We start from the raw sequence: 24,032 nt of genomic DNA on the forward strand, positions 1-24,032 counted from the left end.
AGATAGACAGGAAATGAATGGTTACTGTAACTGAGATGTTTATAGTATAAATATAATTTGTTAACTTTAGACCATTTTCCTAGGTTTTATTCCTCCTATAACTCAAATTGTGTTTTATTCTGGGGAGAGAAAAAAATATATAGGTGATCTAAAAAAATTAAGTTAAGCTGTACTTCTGATTTTGTGTACAAATTGTATCCTATAAATTATACTGTGACCCATCATTTGGAGAACTCCAAAAAAAGAAACCCTAAATCTTTATTTCCTTTGTGTTTTCTAAAGGTCAAATGCTGCAAATACTGGCCAGATGACACAGAGATCTACAAAGACATTAAAGTCACCCTAATAGAAACAGAGCTACTGGCAGAATATGTGATAAGAACATTTGCTGTTGAAAAGGTAAGTTTTCACACTGCTTTGAAAAGCTTTGGTCAGACATTAGTGATACCAGCCTCATTAAGTTATCTGGGATAATTCGTACGTGGTCACACCTGAACGCAGGTAGGCTCTATCCAGTGATTTCTCAAGAGTGCATCTTGCCCTGTGATTCTGTAATAGCTCAGTTCCGTCTTTGAAGCAAATCATTCCCATTTCATGAAAATCTGTGTTTTGCAACTAAACCGAAAGATACACCTAGCTGTCTACTTCCTTTTTCTTTTTAACCTGATTGTTATCGTTCAGCTCATCTCTCTGTCCTTGTTCAGAGACAGTTCAATAAATGTCCTTCATGCTGTATGTCCATGTGGGTTTCCCAGTGTTGAGTTCGTATCAACTGTGGAGACACAGGTCCTAACTCCTCCTGGATCCCCTCCACCTCCTTGAGGCTTTTGCAGCCTGTGGTTTAATACGGACTGATGGATTTTCCAGGTGGAAGCTTCTACCTGGAAACACACATAAGCAGACCCGCGCCGCTCTTGCATGAACCAGCGCTTCCATCCATTCCCTCCCATGCTGGTTTCAGCCCTCGGGCACTGCGGGCATGGGCTCCTGAATGCTGTGCTGTCCCACGGCCTCACCCCACATGCATGGATGGAGCTGCTGCTCTGTGCCTCCTCCACAGGGCGTAACGGGGAATCTCCTTGCTCCCCCCCTCTTTCTGCTGACATAGGGAGGGACCGGAAGCGAAGCAAACTGCAGTCCATCCAGAGAAGTGTCACAGGTAGGCTGCGGGGGGCAGTGGAGGTGACGTGGCTGACAAACGCTCTGCCTTCCTGTCCTCACCTTGCCTTCGAAGAAGGGGACCCACGGTTTTGTCTCTGAGGTCCCCCGGCTTCTGTCCATGGCTGAGTCTTACACTGGATGTGGCGATGCCGGCACGAATTTACCAGTGGCGGGTGCCCTTGCAGGCCCCGAGTTGTAAGTAGTGGACCAGGGCAGTTGGCTCCCAGCCCTCCTCCCGACTTCTCACTGCATCTCGATGCACTTTCCGGATTAACGAGACCAGTTTTAGGAAATGAGGAAATTGCGGCGTTTGCTTACTGGCTCATTTACCCTGATTTTTTCAACTACCTCTTTCCGTTTTCAAATCCCTATTTGTCATACAATCACAAGGCTGAAGAGACTTTCATTTATTTTAATCTGTTTCTCATACTATTTAGCTTTTTTTTTTCCCTCAGCCTGTCTTTTTTAATAAGCAGGCAGGAGGCTTAGAGACTTCAAACAACGTGGAGTTCTGGCTGACTCAATTCTTCAAGTTCTGGACCTCACACTTTGATGTCAGGTTTTTCCCTTCTTAGGCAGGATTGGGGGTAAAAAAAAAAAACATATGGAGGATTTTTGTATGGCTCTTGGCAAGAGTACTCATGAATAACTGCATTGAAACAGATAGTGATAAAAGACCCGGAATATTTTCTTCTTTAAAACAAAAAAAAAGCATCCAAAAGCCATCACTTAAACATAGAGTTCTTTGAACAATAGTCAGCTCTCTAATAAGCTGAAAATGCATCTCTGTGGCTAAAGGAAGGATTTGTTTGTCTTTTTGCTCTTTTTTTAACCTCTTAGTGTTCTCAGCTACATCCCCAGCTGCACAGAAATGTTTCTGAAATACCCAGCTATTTAGTCCTCAGACAAGCAGCAAAGAGGTAGTGGGAGGAAGGAAAGGACTTGAGGAGCTTGTTAAAGCGTTTAGGGAAATCAAAATGACATGTTGCGGGATTTTCTAAGGGGGCAATTGGAATCTCTAAGGAAAACAAATCATTAGTACATCTGTGGAGCACTTCTTGTAGGTTTCAAACTTCCTCATTAGAAAGGAAACTTAAAACAAAAAAAAACAGCCAGGTGAAGTGTATACTTTGAGAGTCTTCCAATTCTGATTCTATTTTGAGAGTATTCGCATCAGGGGACCTAAAGGTGAAACATGGATTTGGGCTCTGTTCTGCAAACAAGCAGGCAGGTTTGGAGCCTGAAACTGGTCAGTTCCTGTTTTGCATGGGGTGGTCATCCTTCCTTTCCTCTGTAGCTGGTGACTCCAAAAGCTGAACAGCTTTTAAATAACAAAGGGCCCATCGTGGCAGGAGGAAGACAGCTGAAAAGTTTCTGTGGATCTAGGCTGTCTGGTGACCCTACCTCTGCCGAAGCTGGCAGAAAGGAAGCTGGCGATGGACCCCGAGTTCTCTCTGCCTAGGAGGTGCCTGGGGCTCAGAGAGGCAGGGATATACGGTCCTGAATCTGCAAGACAGAGCATGTGCCTAGGGATTCATCCATCCACACATATTTATCAAGCGCCCGCTCTGGGCTAAGCACTACTGTTTGTCGTGGGGTCTTCCTTCCCAGCTATTACAAGGAAAAGGAAGTGAATAGCTCGCTTTTCCTGGGTTGGCCAAAAAGTTCGTTTGGGTTTTTCCCGTAAGGTGTTAGCGGGAAATCCCGAACGAACTTTTTGGCCAACCCAACATATAGCGTTAATACTTATTATATTACGTATAATATGATACTCATTTATTTAGCATTAAATCTTGTTAATGAAAAATGAACAAAAAATGTACTTGATATCAAGTTGGGAAATATTTGGGCTGTGATCACTGATCACATCTATGATTTTCCCCCCATATATATTACAAAACAGTGAAAGAAGAAACTGCCATGCCCATGAACAAGAGTGAGAGGTGACTCACAAGCCATTTCCATTGCTCATCTTGTCAGTAGTGAACATATTAGAGGGTGGAGGTTTATTTTGGGAAAAGGTTTGCTGCATCCCAGACACTGACATTTACCCTGCTGAGAAAATGAGTCTTAGATCAGTTGGGCGCCCAGCCCGTGTTGGACGGAGTTCGGGTTCTGGGGATGCTGGATCTGAAATCTAGCAAAGCTAGAAAGGGAAGTGCTCAAAAAATTAAAATTAAAAACAACAGCGTATGGGAGACATAAATGCCCTTTTGTCCTCTTTGGAATGAATGAATCTTTATTATAGGCTTTCCCACTTCCTGGGACCACCCCTGCCCTGCCCCGTCGTCCTGTGTAAAGCCAGGGGAGCTCTCAGGGGTTTAGAGGCTCACCATCTGTCTTCTGATGGAGGCTTTAGCCAAATGTTACCATGGTTTCAGTGATAGAAAGTGTGGGCTCCTAACCACCTAGTAATCTTGCTCTGGGGTCACAGAGCATATTTAGCAGATGACAGTGTTCATTTTCCTTTGTGAATCCCTGACGACTTAATTCCTTAATGCTTCAACCCCCCTAAAGAATAGCATGATTTTCAAAGAGAAATAAAGCTTCAGCACTTGTGGGTTATTAAACCAAGACAAATGAACGCCCTGATGGCAAACAAGTCTTAACTTTAAAACCTATCATTGTTTGCCTCTTCTAGTCTTTCAAAGGACATAAAAATTCCGAATTTCTTCCTGGCTACCTCTGCATGAACAGCGGCTGGTGGTGAAAGTGACAAGGTTCCTGGGTGATTAATGTTAAGATAATAAAACCAAACCCAGGGCCAGTGGAGAAATGGTGTCCAGGAAACAGTGCTGGAAAGAGAGAAGGGGGAAAGTCAAGTCTGATCTCAGGTTACCTCCAGCCTTGATTCTGGAAGTAATTGTTGTTTTCAAAGTAGACTCTTGTTTTAAAACACAGTCTTAATACATAGGCTCATAGTTAGAAAAAAAAAAGATGGATATAAATCAACTTAGTTATTCTCAAAACAAGAGTAAATTTTAAAATAATTAAAAACACTTGAAGTCTGTTTCCTTGTGCCTTCCCTTCGGTTCTATGGCGGACCACCCTCTCTCTTCAGGTTACTGGTCTAACATTGAATTCCAGCAAAAATACCTCTGGATTTCCATGGTTTATATTTCTTGACATGCCCATTTCCCACAGGCTGACCACTGAAGACAGGAGACACCATCTCCATATCTCTGCAGCCCCAGCCCCTGGAGTCAGGCCTGAAGCATTGTGTTTGCATCTGATTGTTGGTGATCAGATGAATGGATTAAATGTTTACCCCAGTTAAAGAGAGAAACCTAACAAACTCGAGTTGCCAGTGAAAAGCGGTTCTCTGGCCTGTCTGGTTGGGAAGTGGTCCTTCTTCCAGTGGCCTTTCCGCACATCCTCAGCGTGTGTACAGCCCGAGTGCCTGGTGCAAACGGCACCGGAACACAGAAGAGCTGAACAGGGGTCTGCACCTCAGCAGCTGGTCTTGAGCGCACAGATACCCCTTAGTTCCTTCCCGTCCCCGTTCTGTGCATCCTCTGTGGGCTCGCTCCTCACACCGTAGGATCTAAGTGACACACAAACTGTTAACAGAGCCTGCGTTAACGGGTTTAGAAAGAAGGCTCAAGGAATCCCAGCGACGCATCCATTTGCTGCCATTGCACCTGTTAATTAGCGTTTTCCCCTAACATCCCCTCCCCTTTCACCCCCACAAACATCTTCCTCCCTGTGAGGAGGCTTTCAAAGTGCGTGTTGCACCAAAGAATGACCCTCTTCCCAGCAGCTCACTTTCCCAGCCCCGGGCTCCCTGACTGCTTAGGGGTCCTTGGCGCCCTCCTGGCCCCTCACCGTTTGTTCTCCTTTGTTCTCTTCCTGTGCCGTGCTGACCGACCCCTGGCAGCGAGGTGTTCATGAAATACGCGAGATCAGACAGTTTCACTTCACGGGCTGGCCGGACCACGGCGTCCCCTACCACGCCACCGGGCTGCTAGGATTCGTCCGGCAGGTGAAATCCAAGAGCCCGCCCAACGCAGGCCCGTTGGTGGTGCACTGCAGGTGAGGGGGGCCCGAGGCTCCAAAAGGAAGCCCGGGGAGCCGTGGGTGCGGGTCTCCTTGGGGTGATGGAAACGTTTGGAAACTCGATGGATGCGAAGGCGCCAGGTGCCACTGAGTTGTGCACTTTACGATGGTCATTGGCGTGTTATGTGAGTTTCACCGCAATAAAAATCTAAGCGGAAGCAGGAGCACAGGAATCCTTTCTCCTCCACTGACTGAGCCCTCTCTCTGTGCAGCGCTGGTGCGGGGAGGACCGGCTGTTTCATTGTCATCGACATCATGCTGGACATGGCCGAGAGGGAAGGGGTGGTGGATATCTACAACTGCGTCCGGGAGCTGCGGTCTCGGAGGGTGAACATGGTGCAGACCGAGGTACAGCAGCTCCCGACTGCCCGCCTGCCCGCCCTCGGGCTCTGACCCCAGTGCCTGCCCTGCACCCCACCTCCCAGGGCAAGGGGAGAGAAGAGCCAGCAGTTCTGTCTTCAGAACCCCCCCAGGAGAAAAAGTGAAGCACCTGGACATCCTTCTTTCCCTCCCTCCCTCCTTCTTTCCTTTTCTGTTTCTTTTATAAACACACAGAAAAGGCCAGGAGTCTCCCAGGTAACAGAATCTGCTCCCTGAGCCTAACTTTCCCCTTACTTCTGTGTCCAGGGTCCAGTCGAGGCTCTACGTTTAAGCATTCGGGGACTCAATACCATTTCTTTTTATTGTGTCTTTTAAACTAGCTGGTAACCAGAGCGAGACCACTCCTGAGAATAGCCAGGCATTTGCCAAGTGGCCTTTAAGGATAATCTCTGTGCATTTCGTTCTCTTCCTACTGTCCTTAAAAATCCTGTCCAGTGGCCTGGTATCATGGGAATTCGCCCATTTTCTGGAAGTACTCTATACCGACTAGTACTTCTGTAAGTTAGAACTCAAGGTGTATCAGGAATTTAAGTATTTGAGAAAAGGTATTCCATCCTGCTCCTAGGAAATTCACATTTTTACTACTATTTGATCCTTTTAAGTAGGCATTACACCCACCACCTGGAAAATGATTTCATGAAGTAGAATAAGACTCCCTTACATTTAGGTTGTGCATTAAAGTTTACAAAAGCCACTGGGAAACCTAACTTCATTTTTTAACTAACAGAGAAGAATAACAGAAACTGTAAATGCTGCTTCCATGGTCTTTTTTCTTTAGAAGAGAGTTTTTGTTTTAAAGATAATAATGATCATAATGTATTTTCAATGTACTTAACAGTTGATCAAATGTCACCACATCCCCTTTTTCTCACTCAATCCATTTCTGAGGTGTTGTTTAATAGGACTGGGCTGTTTTCGAGAATTAAGAATTCGAGTTATTTATAGAAATTAAAGTAAAAAGTAATGGGCCCCTTTTGCATTCCATGTAATTGGAGAGCAATAATAAATATGCTAACACTTTACTAATTAACTGTAGGGAAAGCCAGGGCCAATTCAGAATTAGAGGGTTGGTTTTTAAACTGCAGGCTTATACGTACACACGAGAGCTCTTCCCTGGACACATAAGGACTTTCGTAATCATCGCATTAATTAATGTTTCAAACTAAGTAGCTCTAAGTGCTCAGAACTGTTGATTTTTCATAGTGATGTCAAGTTTCCCTGGACCTTCTTTGCACTGTTAATTTGGTCAGCACATTTCTCTTTTCATTATATGTAGGTAAGATTCTGCTATTTCCTCATCTGAAATACTGAGTTCCAAACTCGTAGGATCAGGATTGCAGGGACAGTGTAGCTCCAGTCACTCCCACATGACAGTGCTTGCTCTGGGATTTATCAGTGTCTGAGTGGTTTTCATCGATCTGTTTACGGCTTCTGCATTGAGCCCCTGTTTATCTCTTCCTCCCGCTATACTGTACTCCACACATGGCCAATCACCAATGTGCCCGCCGTCTCGTTGGGGAACAGGATTACTGGTTCTGGAATAACCCCCTCCTAGCGGTCAGGTCGTCTCCCCTGCTTTCTCTCTGGTGGGAAGGCATCGTCTGTGATGGGTAGACCATTGTTCTGTTTTCCTGTCTGTGTGGGGCTGCCTTCCCTCCTTCCCTTAGTTCTTTCTGGTTACCTTGGTTTCTCTACTACTAACGAGTCCCGTCTGCTTCACCAGGAGCAGTACGTGTTCATCCACGATGCCATCCTGGAAGCCTGTCTTTGTGGGGACACCTCGGTCCCTGCTTCCCAAGTCAGGTCTCTCTACTATGACATGAACAAGCTGGATCCACAGACAAATTCAAGCCAGATTAAAGAGGAATTCCGGGTAAGTCGTGCTAAAGGGACAGGTGGCCGGCTGCGACCTTGCTCCTTAAGAAGAATCTCAGAGTCGGCTCCTGAACCCTTGAGCCAACACAGGGTTTCTTAGCCTCGGCACTGTTGACACTGGGGACTCGATCATCCGTTGCCGTGGGGGCTGTCCTGTAGGATGTTCAGCAGCATCCCTGGCCCCTACCCACTGGATGCCAAAGGCCTCCACCACACCGTTCTGACAACCAAATCATGTGCAGACATTGCCAGTGTCCCCCCGTTGAGAACCACTGGTCTAGCAGAGCCAGGCCCCCCCTTAGCAGGCAGACACCACACCATCCCACAGTGTAACACAGGTGCAGCCAGACCAAGCAAGGTGCATTCAGGGTGCTTGCCGGGCAAGAGTTCTTCGTGCAGTTTCTCATATTCACGTTGGGTCTAAATGCACCTGACTCTGGGCCGAACTCTACCAGACTCTTACCCCCAAGCGCCCAGATGTCCAGCCCTAGTCGGACGCGATGGCACGTAATCCTGCACACCCACAGTGGTCCTTTGGTCTCATGGGCACTGTCTGTGGACCAAGTCCAAGGAGCGTAAAGAGAAATAAAAATCCAGCTGTGTCAGCGGGGTTCGGGGAGGAGGGGGGCATCAGCTGCAGGAAACGTGGGTCTCCCGAGGTCTGAGATGGGTTCTCTTCCCACGTGTGTGTCCTCTGTCCTCTAGACCCTGAACATGGTGACGCCGACCCTGCGCGTGGAGGACTGCAGCATCGCGCTCCTGCCCCGGAACCACGAGAAGAACCGCTGCATGGACATCCTGCCCCCCGACCGCTGCCTGCCCTTCCTCATCACCCTCGACGGCGAGAGCAGCAACTACATCAACGCCGCCCTCATGGACGTGAGCCCCCTCGCCCCCTGGGCAGGATGTGGGGGGATGGTCCTCCAGGGGCAGCGCCTGTGTTCTCTCCTGACTCCTCTGCCCTTGTTTTTTTTTTTAAGATGTAACCTGTATTTTCAACAAAGTGCATTTCAGATTCCATATCTGTTTCTGCGTCGGGACCAATGTTCTTAGTCTCTCTGAGACCCCCCAGTCCAGGCGGGTTGATAAATGAAGGATGTCTCGGTTACTCTCTGAGCACTTCCATTTTTAACCTCCTGGCCGGAGAGCAACAGACAGCTATTAAGTCACGAAAGCAGCGAAGTGGGATAATATGGTTTGCAGCATTATTTCAGTTCCCATTCCTCCTCATTTGGGCGGTAATTAACATGGGGGAAAAATTGCCTGTCAGCACAGATAGTACACAACTCATTACTTCCTGTCAGTCTGTTTACTTCTAACTGAATGAACATTTGCTGTTCAATTGATGGGCAAAGTGAACGGGTATTTTCAGTGCTAATATGGAAATTTTAATTCTATTGGTGTGATATCAGTAAAAGCATATTTAAACTTGTTTGAAGCCCTGCAGAGCTGTAAAAAGCATGTGTGTCCTTTGATGGCAGGAATAAGTAACACCATCACACATTTAAACCACAAGCGAACAGATTTTAGGAAAAACAGAACTATTTTAATTATGCATATTTTAAAGTAAAGTTAAATTTTCTCCATTAAAATAGTTATGTATAGGGCCAACATTGCCTTTCTACCAGAAATACCAAAAAAATTATGAAACACTTATTAAGTTTTCTTAGTATCAAAGTGAGATTATTTTATCATTATTATTCTGCAGATGAGTCTATATTTGGTCTGTTTTGGCATTGACAATGGTGATAGAATTCAACAGTTGTTAAATACATTCAGTGTTTTATGTCACAAACCCCCATGTGTACAAAATAACTTAGCTTCCTCCTGTTACATTTTCCTGGGTATATTTGGATCTTTCTTGTTTGTGTTTGCAGAGCTATAAACAGCCCTCGGCGTTTATAGTCACCCAGCATCCTTTGCCAAACACAGTGAAAGACTTCTGGAGGCTGGTCCTGGATTATCACTGCACGTCTGTAGTTATGCTGAATGATGTGGATCCGGCCCAGGTGAGACTCGAGAATTATGGCCGTCAGGGCCCGTGCCCGGGGTCAAATCTGTGTTTGCTTTGTTTGCATATGGAGAAGTTCAGTCCCCCCGTGGCAGGTCACAAACGCCAGGCAAGGACGGAGAACCAGAGATGCTAAAAACCCGTGTTAAAAACCAGATGGGATTAGGGGTGGGCGCAGAAAATAGTCTGAAACCAAAAGAGATGGTGGGAGTGACAGGGGTCAGAAACTGGGCTGTTACCGAGGGATAGAAATAGTGACCAGATGGGCTCCCCTGGTGGCGCGGTGGTTAAGAATCTGCCTGCCAATGCAGGAGACATGGGTTCGAGCCCTGGGGAGATCCCACATGCCGCGGAGCAGCTAAGCCCGTGCGCCACAACTACTGAGCCTGCACTCTAGAGCCCGCGAGCCACAACTACTGAGCCCACGTGCCTAGAGCCCGTGCTCCGCAGCAAGAGAAGCCACCGCAATGAGAAGCCTGCGCACCGCAACAAAGAGTAGCCCCTGCTCACTGCAACTAGAGAAAGCCCGCACGCAGCAATGAAGACCCAACACAGCCAAAAATAAATAAATAAAATAAATTAATTTTTTTAAAAAAGGAAAAGAAATAGTGACCAGAGGGAGATACAAGGTAACGGGCAGAGTCAGAGCTGAACCGGAGCCTGAAGGTCACAGAGCAAACAAACCAGGACTGTGAAGAAAGGCCGTCAGCCTCTGACACAGTCCCAGATCCCATCTGGGAGCATCTGTGCGCCTCCTGGCATGGCCCACTTGGAGCCCTCAGGTGGCATTCGTCATGGAGGGGGTGGCAGTGCAGGCCGACAAGCCATTCTAAGGGACAGCAATTACTTTGTCAACTCTTTGGTAAAGATATTAAAAAGAAATGAAACTGGGACTTGAAGATAAGAAAAACTCAGAATGATCAATGGGGCTTTTTCACAGCTCTTCTTCTTAAACATAAAAAGGCAGAGAACTGGGTGGTGGTGACTCAGTGTTAGTAATGGAGTGAGAAGCATTTTTTTAAGGGACTTGTCAGGACAGCGTGAGCACAGGGGCCCTGGGAGCTGGATGTATTGCCTTAGGGCCCGGCTATTCCAATCGAGGGCTGACCTGCTGTGACGGAGGCCCTTGTTAAGTAGTTTGAACTTGGCGTGTTGTAAGAATAAACTTGCTCTGGAACTGAATTAATTTTCTATCTCATAGGCACAAATCCTTTAAAAAAAAAAAAAAAAAGTCTTAAGTATTGCAGCATCCAAACTGGATGAGATTTTTCCTTCCTAAAATCCATTTGATTGTCATCAATCTGCCATAAATCCCATGGACCTTCACTTCAATTCTGTAATGTTTTTAATTATGTTTGAGGCACTACATTATCTTGTTGTTATGGCTCTAGCCTGAAGACTAGTTAATGAAATAATAATGATAGTCCTGTCCTCATCTAGTCCTTTTTACTTAAGAAGCTTAAATATTTTAGGAGTCTTCCCCAGTGATTCTTCTCCGAAGGATAGATGGCAACCATTGATAAAGACAAGCAGACACCACAGCTGGGGGGACTTCAAAGACACAACCGGAAATAGGACCAAGGATCCTGATTTTCTAACTCACAGTGCCATGGGTTAAATGTCACTCATTCAAGAGTCCTTAGTCATAGAGGATAAGCGACGGTTCCCTCTTCAGAATTGTTGTTTTTCCCTTAATGTGAATCCTGAAATGTAGTGATACACTGTTTTTTTATCATTAGTGAACCAGACATCAGTGATTTTCACGTGTTCTTTCTGAACGACAGTGTTTGAATTCTAAAGCTGCATTCTAACCCCAAACTGGACTCACACCCGGCGGGAGAGACAGAGAAGCCCCAGTTCCATTCGGCAGACAGAGCCAGTGTTGCGAGTCAGAGAAAAGTTGCTCCTGGGATTCAGCCTTTTAGAGAACACTAAACGGAGCATTTGAACCGAAAGTCTTTGCAATTGCACAAGAATAGCCCTCAACTACTTTAAGTATTTATAGGTCCGGTTCATGGACATGTTATGCACTATTTAAGCCATTTTCCACACGGTTTCCTTGGGCAGAATGCAGAATGCCGTGTGCCAGGAGCCAAGCACCAGCCTGGGCCGTTCCTGTTTCTCGTGTAAGTGACAAGCTTTAGATCAGGGCCTGAACTGAGAGAACGAACAGAGAGCAAAGCTGGCTCAGTCAGGAGAAAATGGGCAGGACGGTTCAAATGTGCGTGTTTGAGCTTTTATGACCAAGCTCAGCTTCCCATCATACACCTGTTAATTTTAACAGTGGGTACCCTCGGGTATCAAAAAGAAGATAAAACTTCAGCAGGCTATCTTTTGACAAGGCAGTTTTAAAACGTCACCAGGAAGCACTGATGAAGAAGGAAAGATTTTGTGGAAGCATTATTTTAAAATAATAAATGTAATTTCTAAAATACTATAGACTTAGCTAATGTAAAAAGGACACTTAGTTACCCTACTTTCATTCTTGATCATGAAATCCAAACCTTTAACTTCTGTAATAGAAGGAGGGAGATGGCTTTGGTTGACCCACTGAAAACTATCTTACAATCTTGGATATAAATCAACTGTTGTAACTTTTGATGATGAGATTTCAGATCCTTTGGAAAATAAAAGTCATCAGTAAAAGGAATTTCAAGCAGTAGGTTCTCCCTTCGTGGTACATCATTCTGCTTAAAATGAGATGTTCTTCATCTGCTCTTGGCCCAAAAAGAAACAGATTGTAAAATAATGAAGTAGTTCCCTCTTGCCCCTCCCCCCAGCCATTTGTCCCTCAGGTAAATAAGAAAGAAAAAAGTTAAATGCTGCTCCCAAAACATCACTGCATACCAAGTCCCCAAAGAAGTTTCATTTCAGACTTTAAATGCCTTAATTAAGGTCTTCAGGCTTTCGAAAAGGTTTGGGAGAACAGATCAGGGGGGTTTCTCACCTATCTCCAAGTTCAATGTTTCTGTGGGGCAGCAGTAAATGAAAGCCCCTCCCTCATCAGCCACCCTACCCAGCACCCCGCCCTCCACCCTCGTGTCACGTGCATCACATTCTTGCAAAAGTCCTAGTTTCCCAGTATCACCAATACCTGGAGTTTGAGACTCTAGGAAATTGTGTCTTTAATTAAAGCCACCTCCGGGTAAAAACAGCAGAGCAGTTACTCTTATTACACCAGGTTTCCTAGATGTGAGCTGGGAGGGTTTGGACCAGAGCATGAAAATGCAACCCAACACTGTTATCAGTATCTTGTCACAAAACAGCCCTGTTCTTAAAAGTGATTACGAACTACAAGGCAAGCCCAGACGGGAGGATGGAGATTTGGGCGTTAACAGGTATGTCTTCATCTCAAGTGTCTTAGGTCTTATAGTGGCAGCTCGTGGCATCTCCCCAGGGCCTGAGAAGAGTTCCTTTCAGCAGCGAAAGGGATCTTACAGCATGTGTTCAATAGCACCCACATGACCTCCTTGGGAAGCAGAATTCCACGTGGCTTAAAGATGCTTTCAGAGAAAATGGAGTAAAAAGTACTAGACAGACAGGTGGATTTAAGGGCTCAGTCAACAAGAAAGTCCTCAAGTCGACTTGCTGGAAGGAAAAGAGAGAAAAGAAAGGAAATGAAGTGAATCAAGGGCATTTGGTCCTGATGCTGGTAGTGACCGTATCCAAACTGTGAGCAGTAAATGTATTTTTATCATTAACGTCGCGTCTCTGTGTTCTGAACTCAGTTGTGTCCGCAGTACTGGCCAGAGAATGGAGTCCACAGACACGGCCCCATCCAGGTGGAATTTGTTTCTGCTGACCTGGAAGAAGACATCATCAGCAGGATATTCCGAATTTACAACGCAGCCCGAGTAAGATCCACGGCCACCACGGCTGGTGTTGTGGTTTCATGATTTTCTCATTCATTGAATAGGTAGAGTGTGTGTGTCAGTCACTGTTCTGGGAGCTTGGAGTCCCTTCAAGGAGTCTGTGAACTCACTGACCTTATGGAGCTTATGTTCTAAAGGGAGAAGACAGACAGGAGAGGATGGAGACAACACCTATCCTACTAGATTTGTTAGCAAGCGGTGGGTGATGTAGGAAAAAAAGTGGGGAGGCAGAAGGTGCCGGGGCCTGGACCAGAGGGAGAGCAGATGTGCCATGTGAGCAAAGGCCCGACTGGAGTGAAGGGGCAGCCACATGCTCTCGTGCAGGCAGCTTTGCAGGCGGAAGTGACAGTCAGTGCAAAGGCCCTGAGGCGGGGCCTTGTCTGGTGAGTTCCCGGAACAGTAAGGAGGCGGATGTGGCTGCAGCCCAGGAAGCGAGGGTGGGAGTAGCTGCTGGGGCCGAGGTCCGAGGGGTCGAGGGGACAGAGATCACGTAGGACCTTGCAGGCCGCTGCCAGGACTGGGGCTTTTGCTGTGAAGGAAAGAAGGAGCCGTTACAGGGTTTTGAGTAGAAGAGTCATGAGCTATAACCTGCCGTTTAAAAGGTGCACTCTGGCTTCTGTGTTGAGAACAGACAGTAAGAGAGATGCATCAGGAGGCTGTTATAATAATCTAGGCGAGACGGGACAAAGCAGGACGGAGTGGCAGCGGTGGGGGGGTGGGGTGGGAGGTGCAGACACTCTGATGTATTTTGACGGCAGAGCTGATCAAATTGGCCGATAGTTTGGATCCCAGGGAGTCGAGGTGGCTCTCAGGATTTGGGTCCTGAGAACTAGATGGAGCAGACATTAACCAGGTTAGGAAAGGCTGTGCGGGTTACGGGGTTGTTAGGGGTGGGGGAACGCATGGACAGAGGGTCCGTTCAGGGGGGATCATTCAGGAGAGAGGTCTGAAGTGGAGACACAAATTGAGGACTTATTGGAAAACTTAAAGCCATGAGACTGAATGAAACCATCGAGAGAGGGAAGAGAAAGGGACCCGAGAACTAAGCACGGGGCCTCCATCAGCAAGAGGTCTGGGAGGAAGGAGGGGCCGGGGCAGAGAGGAGAGAGCAGTGAAGGGGGAGGAACAGCCAGGAGGAGAAGGGGAGAATGAGATCCCCTGTGTCGGGTGCTGCCGACAACCACGGCGGATTTAGCCCGAGAGGTTTAGCCATGGCCAGGTTACTTCCTGAATCCTGCAATTCCATTTAATTATGATGAAAGATTAATTTACTATTGATATCTTAGCAAGAGTCACACCAAGAAGCAGAACCATATTCTACTCCCAGGAAACAGGGTGTAATCTGTGTCTCCCTGAGCTCACAAACATCGCCAGGTCATAATTTATCCTTTACCTTTAATTTACCTATAATTAAAGTCAAGCCTTTTTACCACTTGCTGCACACTGTGGTCAGTGCTCAGGTTTGCGCTATTTTTCACAAAACTGTGTGAGCAAAGGCCCAACCGGAGTGAGGGGGCCCTTTTACAAAACAATAGCATTCTGCTTGCTTTTATTTGTCTGGCCTGTCATTGGAAACACATGGGGTTTTTTTTAACATCTTTATTGGAGTATAATTGCTTTTCAGTGTTGTGTTAGTTTCTGCTGTATAACAAAGTGAATCAGCTATACATATACATATATCCCCATATCCCCTCCCTCTTGCGTCTCCCTCCCATCCTCCCTATCCCACCCCTCTAGGTGGTCACAAAGCACCGAGCTGACCTCCCTGTACTATGCAGCTGCTTCCCACTAGCTATCTATTTTACATTTGGTAGTGTATATATGTGAATGCTACTCTCTCATTTCGTCCCAGCTTACCCTTCCCCCTCCCCGTGTCCTCACGTCCATTCTCTACATCTGCGTCTTTATTCCTGTCCTGCCCTTAGGTTCATCAGAACCTTTTTTTTTTTTTTTTTTAGATTCCATATATATGTGTTAGCGTATGGTATTTGTTTTTCTCTTTCTAACTTACTTCACTCTGTATGACAGACTCTAGGTCCATCCACCTCACTACAAATAACTCAATTTCGTTTCTTTTTATGGCTGAGTAATATTCCATTGTATATATGTGCCACATGTTCTTTATCCATTCATCTGTCAATGGACACTTAGGTTGCTTCCATGTCCTGCCTGTTGTAAATAGTGCTGCAATGAACATTGTGGTACATGACTCTTTTTGAATTATGGTTTTCTCAGGGTATATGCCCAGTAGTGGGATTGCTAGGTCATACGGTAGTTCTATTTTTAGTTTTTTAAGGACCCTCCCCACTGTTCTCCATAGTGACTATCAATTTACATTCCCACCAACAATGCAAGAGGGTTCCCTTTTTTCCACACCCTCTCCAGCATTTATTGTTTCTAGATTTTTTGATGATGGCCATTCTGACTGGTGTGAGGTGATCCCTCATTGTGGTTTTGATTTACATTTCTCTAATGATTAGTGATGTTGAGCATCCTTTCATGTGTTTGTTGGCAATCTGTATATCTTCCTTGGAGAAATGTCTGTTTAGGTCTTCTGCCCATTTTTGGATTGGGTTGTTTGTTTTTTGATATTGAGCTGCATGAGCTGCTTGTATATTTTGGAGATTCATCCTTCGTCAGTTTCTTCATTTGCAAATATTTTCTCCCATTCTGAAGGTTGTCTTTTTGTCTTTTTTATGGTTTCCTTTGCTGTGCAGAAGCTTTTAAGTTTCATTAGGTCCCATTTGTTTATTTTTGTTTTAATTTCCATTTCTCTAGGAGGTGGGTCAAAAAGGATCTTGCTGTGATTTATGTCATAGAGTGTTCTGCCTATGTTTTCCTCTAAGAGTTTTATAGTGTCTGGCCTTACATTTAGGTCTTTAATCCATTTTGAGTTTATTTTTGTGTATGGTGTTAGGAAGTGTTCTAATTTCATTCTTTTACATGTAGCTGTCCCGTTTTCCCAACACCACTTATTGAATAGGCTGTCTTTTCTCCATTGTATACTCTTGCTTCCTTTATCAAAGATAAGGTGACCATATGTGCTGGGTTTATCTCTGGGCTTTCTATCCTGTTCCATTGATCTATATTTCTGTTTTTGTGCCAGTACCATACTGTCTGGATTATTGTAGCTTTGTAGTCTAGTCTGAAGTCTGGGAGCCTGATTCCTCCAGCTCCGTTTTTCTTTCTCAAGATTGCTTTGGCTATTCGGGGTCTTTTGTGTCTCCATACAAATTTTAAGATTTTTTGTTCTAGTTCTATGAAAAATGCCATTGGTAGTTTGATAGGGATTGCATTGAACCTGTAGATTGCTTTGGGTAGTATAGTCATTTTCACAATGTTGATTCTTCCAATCCAAGAACATGGATATCTCTCCATCTGTTTGTATCATCTTTAATTTCTTTCATCGGTGTCTTATACTTTTCTGCATACGGGTCTTTCGTCTCCTTAGGTAGGTTTATTCCTAGGTATTTTATTATTTTTGTTGCAATGGTAAATGGGAGTGTTTCCTTCATTTCTCTGTCAGATTTTTCGTTCTTAGTGTATAGGAATGCAAGAGATTTCTGTTCATTAATTTTGTATCCTGCTACTCTACCAAATTCATTGATTAGCTCTAATAGTTTTCTGGTAGCATCTTTAGGATTCTCTATGTATAGTATCATGTCATCTACAAACAGTGACAGCTTTACTTCTTTTCTGATTTGGATTCTTTTTATTACTTTTTTCTTCTCTGATTGCTGTGGCTAAATCTTCCAAAATTATGTTGAATAATAGTGGTGAGAGTGAGCAACCTTGTCTTGTTCCTGATCTTAGAGGAAATGGTTTCAGTTTTTCACCATTGAGAACAATGTTGGCTGTGGGTTTGTCATATATGGCCTTTATTATGTTGAGGTAGGTTCCCTGTATGCCTACTGTCTGGAGAGTTTTTAACATCCCCTGGTTTTTTATAATGGCTCCAGATTCAAACTCGTAACTCTTTGGGCCGGTAGACGGTTCCTTCATTATTTACAGGCAGGCCCCTCCTTCCCTCGTGCCCACTGGGATGAGTAGGTGGGATCAGCCCGCTGGAGTTCAGCCCCGGGAATAATGCCTGCTTTCTCTCCACTCCCCGCTTGTTGCCTGACTCTCTGCAGCCCCAGGACGGGTACCGGATGGTGCAGCAGTTCCAGTTCCTGGGCTGGCCCATGTACAGGGACACGCCCGTGTCCAAGCGCTCCTTCCTGAAGCTCATCCGCCAGGTGGACAAGTGGCAGGAGGAGTACAACGGTGGGGAAGGCCGCACGGTTGTGCACTGCCTGTAAGTGCTCAGACCCACGGGGCTGACGCCCTGCTTCACTGCCTCTCATGTCACTATAGATGGAGAAGAAATAAGCAGGGCTGAGTGGAAGCTCATCAGTCCGCTCATTAAGTGTTTGGTTTGCTTTGCAGAAAACAAGATCATGCACGTTTTACATTTGGATGAGGTGTCACTGCTATAATATGAGCCCTGACCTTGTGGTTGGGAGCCAAACCCCCCGCCAAAAAAAAACAATACCTGGGTGGGTTCAGTGAGCTCCTACCAGCTCTTGAGAGCCCATTGTTAAGCTTTGGGGAATTTTCTGAGCTGGTTGTTAAACTGTTGGTAACTTGAAATCATCGGTGGGGGAGGTATTTACATCACGGACGTCAGCAAAGGCCACAATCCGGGCACCCTCCCTGATATGGCAAAGCTGGTTTACCAGCTCACTAGTTGGTAATTCTATTGGATTTCATGTCAGAGGTTTCAAAGGCACTGTCTCCTTCTTCTTTGTGGTTTTTAAGAGAGTTTTGTTTTGTCTCGTTTTGTTTGCCTGGGGATATATATATATTGGGAAGATTTGGTTACAGCCACTGTCTCCAAACTGGTCTCCCGGGTGGCAGTTTTAGCAGGTGCTAAAACGGGAGAACTTGGCTACAGAATAATGGTTCCTGACCTTGGCTGCACATTTGGGGAGCTTTAAAGAAAAAAAAAAAAAACTATGCCCAGGCCACAGCAAAACCAACTAAATCAAAATCTCTGGGGGTGCGAGGACCTGGATTGTTTCAGAGTGCCCCCAAGGTTGAGAGGCACTGGCTCGAGTCTCCGTGCTTTTCAAAGCACTTTCGCCTGCATTTTCTCGTAGGTGATGGTAGCAGCTAATCAGCCAGCTGGAGCTGGCTTAGTGGAGCCGGCGATTAGCAAGCCCTGCAGTCAGGGGAGATGGGTGGAGAATTTGTGGAAACTGAAAGTGTAAGCTGATGTCTCTTTTCGGTGGAGTGTCATTAGAAGCGCACAGGGAGATCTCTCCCAAACTGAAAGGAAGATAAAGCTCTACTCCGGGCAGACCGACCCTTGTGAAATCGACAGGCGAGGCTAAGGGCTGGGTTACCGTCCACTCGGTGCTGTATCTCCCTCAATGCAGCCCCCGTACCCCAAACCCCACCCCCACCCCGGGGTCTGGGAGCCTCCCTGGGAGCCCAGAATCTGCCTGCCTTCCGGCACCGAACGTGGCAGTGTCTCGTCCTGCAGGAAACTGCTGTGCCCTCGGAAAGAATCGTATGAACCGACTCACACCTGCCCTCCATCAGAGGCCCCACCCCCAAAACCTTGCCTTCCTTCTCAGGGACCCAGTTCATTAAAAACATCTCCACCGAGAAAATGTCCAAAAGGATCGATTAACAGCTCACATCCCCGTTTTTATTTCTCTACGCCCAGATATAACTTCTGATCAGAATACAATCAGAGGGTCACCTGTGTGAGTTCATACAAGCCCAGCAAGGAAAACTGACGTTTTGCTTAGAGTTTGTATTCGATCCGCTAGGTTTTTTGGAGATACTAAAAATAGTTTGCAGTTACCGATTTCTGCGTCTGGACTCCACCAGCGTCTGGACTAGGAATGCCACGCTTCCTAGTAGCTTCCTAACAAGGGTCAGTGCTGTAACCCAAAGGGCTACGTCCCAAAAGGGGAGCTGAGGCACAGGACAGGCCTGAGGGGAAGACACAAAGACCCCTTGAATCACTGCACTTCATAGCCACACTCTCCCAAGGCACAGCTGCGACCCCGGAACTAAACCATTCCATCACCACCCCACGTGGTAGCTAAGACAGCGAGCCGTTCTTTAACTCCAGTGGACGTGGTGGGCACCTGCTGCTTCTGCCCTCCGACCGGCCCAGCCCCCATCCCCCTGGACTTTTCTTTGGAACCACCATCCCCACCAAAAGTCCCTGCTGTTCCTGTGGGGCTGCCTCATCGTCTCTCGGCATCACAGTGGGCATGAGACCCAGGCCTGCTGAGGATGCTGATCGTTGTTGAGATTTAAAAATCTTAATCTAAGGTTTTTTAGTTCTGGGAACAAAGTTTGGTTCAATTGGTATTCTCCAGTTCATGCCAGGAAAGGATGCTTTGACCCCCAAAGGCAACCTGCTTTCCATCTCTAAGGAGAGATCTTCATATTTAGCAAAGCGCAGCGCCACCTACTGGCATCGGGCAGAGCGTCCCTGCCCGAGACGCCCTCCAGGGCTGTGAATTAGATGGTTCCTTGAGCCGCATTATGGCTCGCACTAAGCAAACGGGATTCTTTTTCTTTACACATGTCTTCCAGCTAGTAAAACCAGACAGAATGGAGAGAATTAAGATATCACCATCTTTCAACCCTTGATGAAAGTAATGGAAGTAGACAGTGGTCGTTGACAGCTGCTGAAAGCGTTAGGTGAAAGTCGACGGGGGAAAAGCAGTGAGGTGTCAGTGCAAAGAGAGAACACAAACTAAGGGAGCAGAAGAGAAAGTCCAGGAATGGAGCCACACCTCGGGGTCTCCTGATTCACAACAAGGTCCCACAGCACACACCTACTGCAGGGCAGTGGTGTCCCTTCTCGTGCTACACACAGACAGCATCTCCAGGTGGAATGTAGACCAACACGTGAAAAGGAGAACAATGAAGCTTCTAGAGAAAATCTTCAAGACCGTGGGGTAACCAGAGGTGTGTTACACAGGACAGTATCCATAAAGGAAAACATTGGTAAACTGGATTTCATTAAAGCTAAGCACTCCTGTCCATCCAAAGACCCCAGTGAGAGTGAAAACACAAGACAGGACAAAGAGTTTTGCGCTACATACATCTGACAAAGGATTCATAGCCAGAATGCCTAAGAACTACTGCAAGTCAATAGGAAAAGGATAGACACTCCAATTGTTTGGGCAGAACACTTGATAAGAACTTCGTTTTTTAAAAAAGAATAGCCAAATAGCCTATAAGCATAGAAAAGACATCATTAGTTTTCAGGAAAATACACATTAAAATACATTAAAATCGGATGCCCCTGCGTGCTCACCAGAATGGCTAAAATTTTTTTTTTTTTAAAGTATTTGTTTATTTATTTATTTATGGCTGTGTTGGGTCTTCGTTTCTGTGCGAGGGCTTTCTCCAGTTGTGGCAAGTGGGGGCCACTCCTCATCGCGGTGCGCGGGCCCCTCACTATCGCGGCCTCTCTTGTTGCGGAGCACAGGCTCCAGACACGCAGGCTCAGTAATCGTGGCTCACGGGCCCAGCCGCTCCGCGGCACGTGGGATCTTCCCAGACCAGGGCCCAAACCCGTGTCCCCTGCATTGGCAGGCAGACCCTCAACCACTGCGCCACCAGGGAAGCCCCCAGAATGGCTAAAATTTAAACGATAAACGAATAAATGATTCTAAGTGTTGGCAAGCTGTGGAACAACTGGACTCCCAAACACTGCTGGTAGGAAGTAAATATGTACAACCGTTTTGGAGCTGGTTAACAGCATCTACTAAAGCTAAATATAAATGTATCCTCTGAGCTCTTCTCCTCTGAGGTCTGTGACTACAGAAATGAGTCATATATGCAATAGGAAACATGCTTATAGCAGGTATACTCATAATATGGAAAACTGCAAACATCACAAACATTTGTCAGCTCTTAGATAAAGAAATTATACAGTAGTATAATTATACAGTGGTATATCCATTCAATGGAGTTGTTCTCAGCAATGTAAGAGAACAAACCACTGATACAATATGGGTGATTCTCACACAGATAATATTAAGTGAAATAAGCCAGACTCAAAAGAGTATATACTGTATGATTCCATGTATTCAAAATTCAAAAACAGACAAAAGAAACTTATGATGCTAGACGTGAGAACAAAGATTATCTTGGGGTATTGATGGTGTTGATGAGGAAGGAATATTGGGAGGAGGGGGGTGCAGGGGGCTGATCGCGGTCTGTACCTTGATCTGAATGGTGGTTACATGGCATATGCATTTGTAAAAGTTAACAGAGATCTATATTTACCATTTGTGGACTTAATTATAGGTATGTTATACTTTATCTAAAAAATTGATTAGGAATTTAATCATGGAATGATCAAGCTGGCATTGGAACACAGAGATCAATCTTAAAATCACAGAACAGGTTGATATCTTGTGCCTGCTTCCAAATGAAAGTTCATTTATAAAGTATCCTTGTCCAAAAAAAAAAAAATCCTGAATTCTTATGACGCTCTGGAGCTAACTCCCAATTAACAGGAAGTATAGGATTAGAAATTGCTGTGTTACGTGATTCTCAGAGATGCAGTGAATGAGAACAACCCAGAACGTGGGTTGTCATTTTCCCTGCAGGGGAAAATGACCCCATTTCCTCAACAAATAAATTGCCAAGAGAAAAAAAGAAGGGAGCAAAGAGGAACCTATAGATTAAAATAAACTTGCAAGACATGTCAACCAAATGCAATGTGTGGACTTTGCTTGGATGAGGATTTGAAAAAGTTAACTGTAAGAAAATGTCTGAAACAATCTTGGAAATTTGGACAGTGTCTAGAAATTTGATTCTATTAAACTGTAGTGTTTATTTTAGGTGTAATAATAATGGTATTGTGTTTAATAAAAAAAGGATCCTTTATCTACTTGGAAAAGGGGTTGATTCCAGAGCTGGTGCAGGGAAGAAGATACAGGATGAGCGTAGAACATCTTGTGGTTCTAGAAAGGAAGGAAGTGCTTGAAAAGAGATGGAGGAACCAGCCTGATGGAGCTCCTAATGGCCAAAACCGGAATAATTTCAGCAATAAAATAAATATGGATACTATTTTAGCTCATAGAAGTGAAATTAATATGTCTAAGTCTGAAGTGACTTAAATAAATAATAAAATAGAAATAAATAAGCAAATAAATTTTCAAATGGTGGCTGAGAGACAACTCTGTCTTTAGAGTAGAATGTAGAAGGAGAGAGGGAAGTGAAAGCCAGTCAGGCAGATATCACTGTGACTTGTTGCAGACAGGATCTACCAATGGACACTAAAATCAGCGGGTGAAACTTTGAGGAGAAACAAGATACTTGCATAATCCCAAAGTATCTTTCCCAAGATACTTACTAACTACAAAGAGAAGTTATGAGAAGTTATGATGGTATTACACATAACTACACAGTGAAAAAATCTGCCAGACACCCACCGTCTTAATAAGCAACCAGGGGTGGGATAGGCAGGGTGGGAGGGAGGCTCAAGAGGGAGGGGACATGGGGATGTATGTATATGTATAGCTGATTCACTTTGTTATACAGCAGAAACTAACACACCATTATAAAGCAATTATACTCCAATAAAGATATTTGAAAAAGAATATAGTAGAATACAACATTGTAAATCAACTATACTTCAATAAAATAAATTTTTAAAAAAGAATATAGTAGAAAAGGCAAAAAAAAAAAAAAGTGAGCAAGGTCGACATCATGAGCAACACGACAGTTCAACACCATGAACCTTCAAAGGAGGTAACAGCCCTTCTGTGGCTTTCTTGCCAAAACGCATAACCTCATTTCCAGTGATGAGAAGGCATCAGACGAACTCAAATGAAGGACTTTCTACAGTTTGTATTTTGTGATGACTTCTCAAATCGTGGAAGGGGACCATGGGTGTTTTCTACATCTCACTCCATGCTCTGTACTCTACAAAATAACTGACCAGTCCTCTTTGAAAGTGTCAAGGTCAAGAAAGACAAGGGAAGACGGAGGACTGATCACGTGGAAGAGGCTAAGGAGGTGTGATACCTAAATGCAAGGTGGGTCCTGGACTGGATCCTGGACCAGAAAAAGTGGTGACACTTGACTAAGGTCTATAGTTTAGTTAATAGTGTTATACCAGTGTTAACTTCCTGGTTTTGACCATCTGCTATGGTTATGTGATATCTTCACATTAGGGGAAGATGGGGAGGCAAGGAACTCTGCTATTTTTGCAGTGATTCTGTACATCTAAAATTAATCCAGAATAAAAAGTTTATTTAAAAAGAGCCCTGGGCTCCCCTGGTGGTGCAGTGGTTAAGAATCCACCTGCCAGTGCAGAGGACACGAGTTCGAGCCCTGGTCCGGGAAGATCCCACATGCCGCGGAGCAACTAGGCCTGTGCGCCACAACTACTGAGGCTGCACTTTAGAGCCCACGAGCCACAACTACTGAAGCCTGTGCAGCTGGAGCCCGTGCTCCACAACAAGAGAAGCCACTGCAATGAGAAGCCCATGCACCACAACGAAGAGTAACCCCCACTCACCGCAACTAGAGGAAGCCTGTGCACAGCAACGAAGACCCAAAGCAGCCAAAAATAAAATTAAATAAATAAATTTATTTTTAAAAAATAAAAATAAATAAAAGGAGCCCTTACGTTTTAGAGATAA

The 24,032-nt window shown here is 45.2% G+C and overlaps 1 protein-coding gene across 6 annotated transcripts in view; it reads left to right on the forward strand.

The window, feature by feature from the left end:
* The window catches only part of PTPRM (protein tyrosine phosphatase receptor type M), a 745,633-nt gene that overhangs the window by 711,957 nt on the left and 9,644 nt on the right, over window positions 1-24,032 (forward strand). For 3 of the 6 annotated variants that reach the window (XM_082418591.1, XM_082418587.1, XM_082418588.1), the window contains 9 exons: window positions 283-399; window positions 1,109-1,159; window positions 5,039-5,193; window positions 5,430-5,565; window positions 7,322-7,471; window positions 8,179-8,352; window positions 9,351-9,482; window positions 13,213-13,338; window positions 17,490-17,653. In XM_082418591.1, the coding sequence (XP_082274717.1) occupies window positions 283-399; window positions 1,109-1,159; window positions 5,039-5,193; window positions 5,430-5,565; window positions 7,322-7,471; window positions 8,179-8,352; window positions 9,351-9,482; window positions 13,213-13,338; window positions 17,490-17,653 (1,205 nt within the window). The remainder of the gene's footprint in view (window positions 1-282; window positions 400-1,108; window positions 1,160-5,038; window positions 5,194-5,429; window positions 5,566-7,321; window positions 7,472-8,178; window positions 8,353-9,350; window positions 9,483-13,212; window positions 13,339-17,489; window positions 17,654-24,032) is intronic. The other 3 variants (XM_082418592.1, XM_082418589.1, XM_082418590.1) reach the window with 1 other exon arrangement.

This window comes from Balaenoptera physalus (genome assembly GCF_965194825.1).
Source record: "Balaenoptera physalus genome assembly, chromosome: 12".
In the NCBI taxonomy this organism is placed as follows: domain Eukaryota; kingdom Metazoa; phylum Chordata; class Mammalia; order Artiodactyla; family Balaenopteridae; genus Balaenoptera; species Balaenoptera physalus.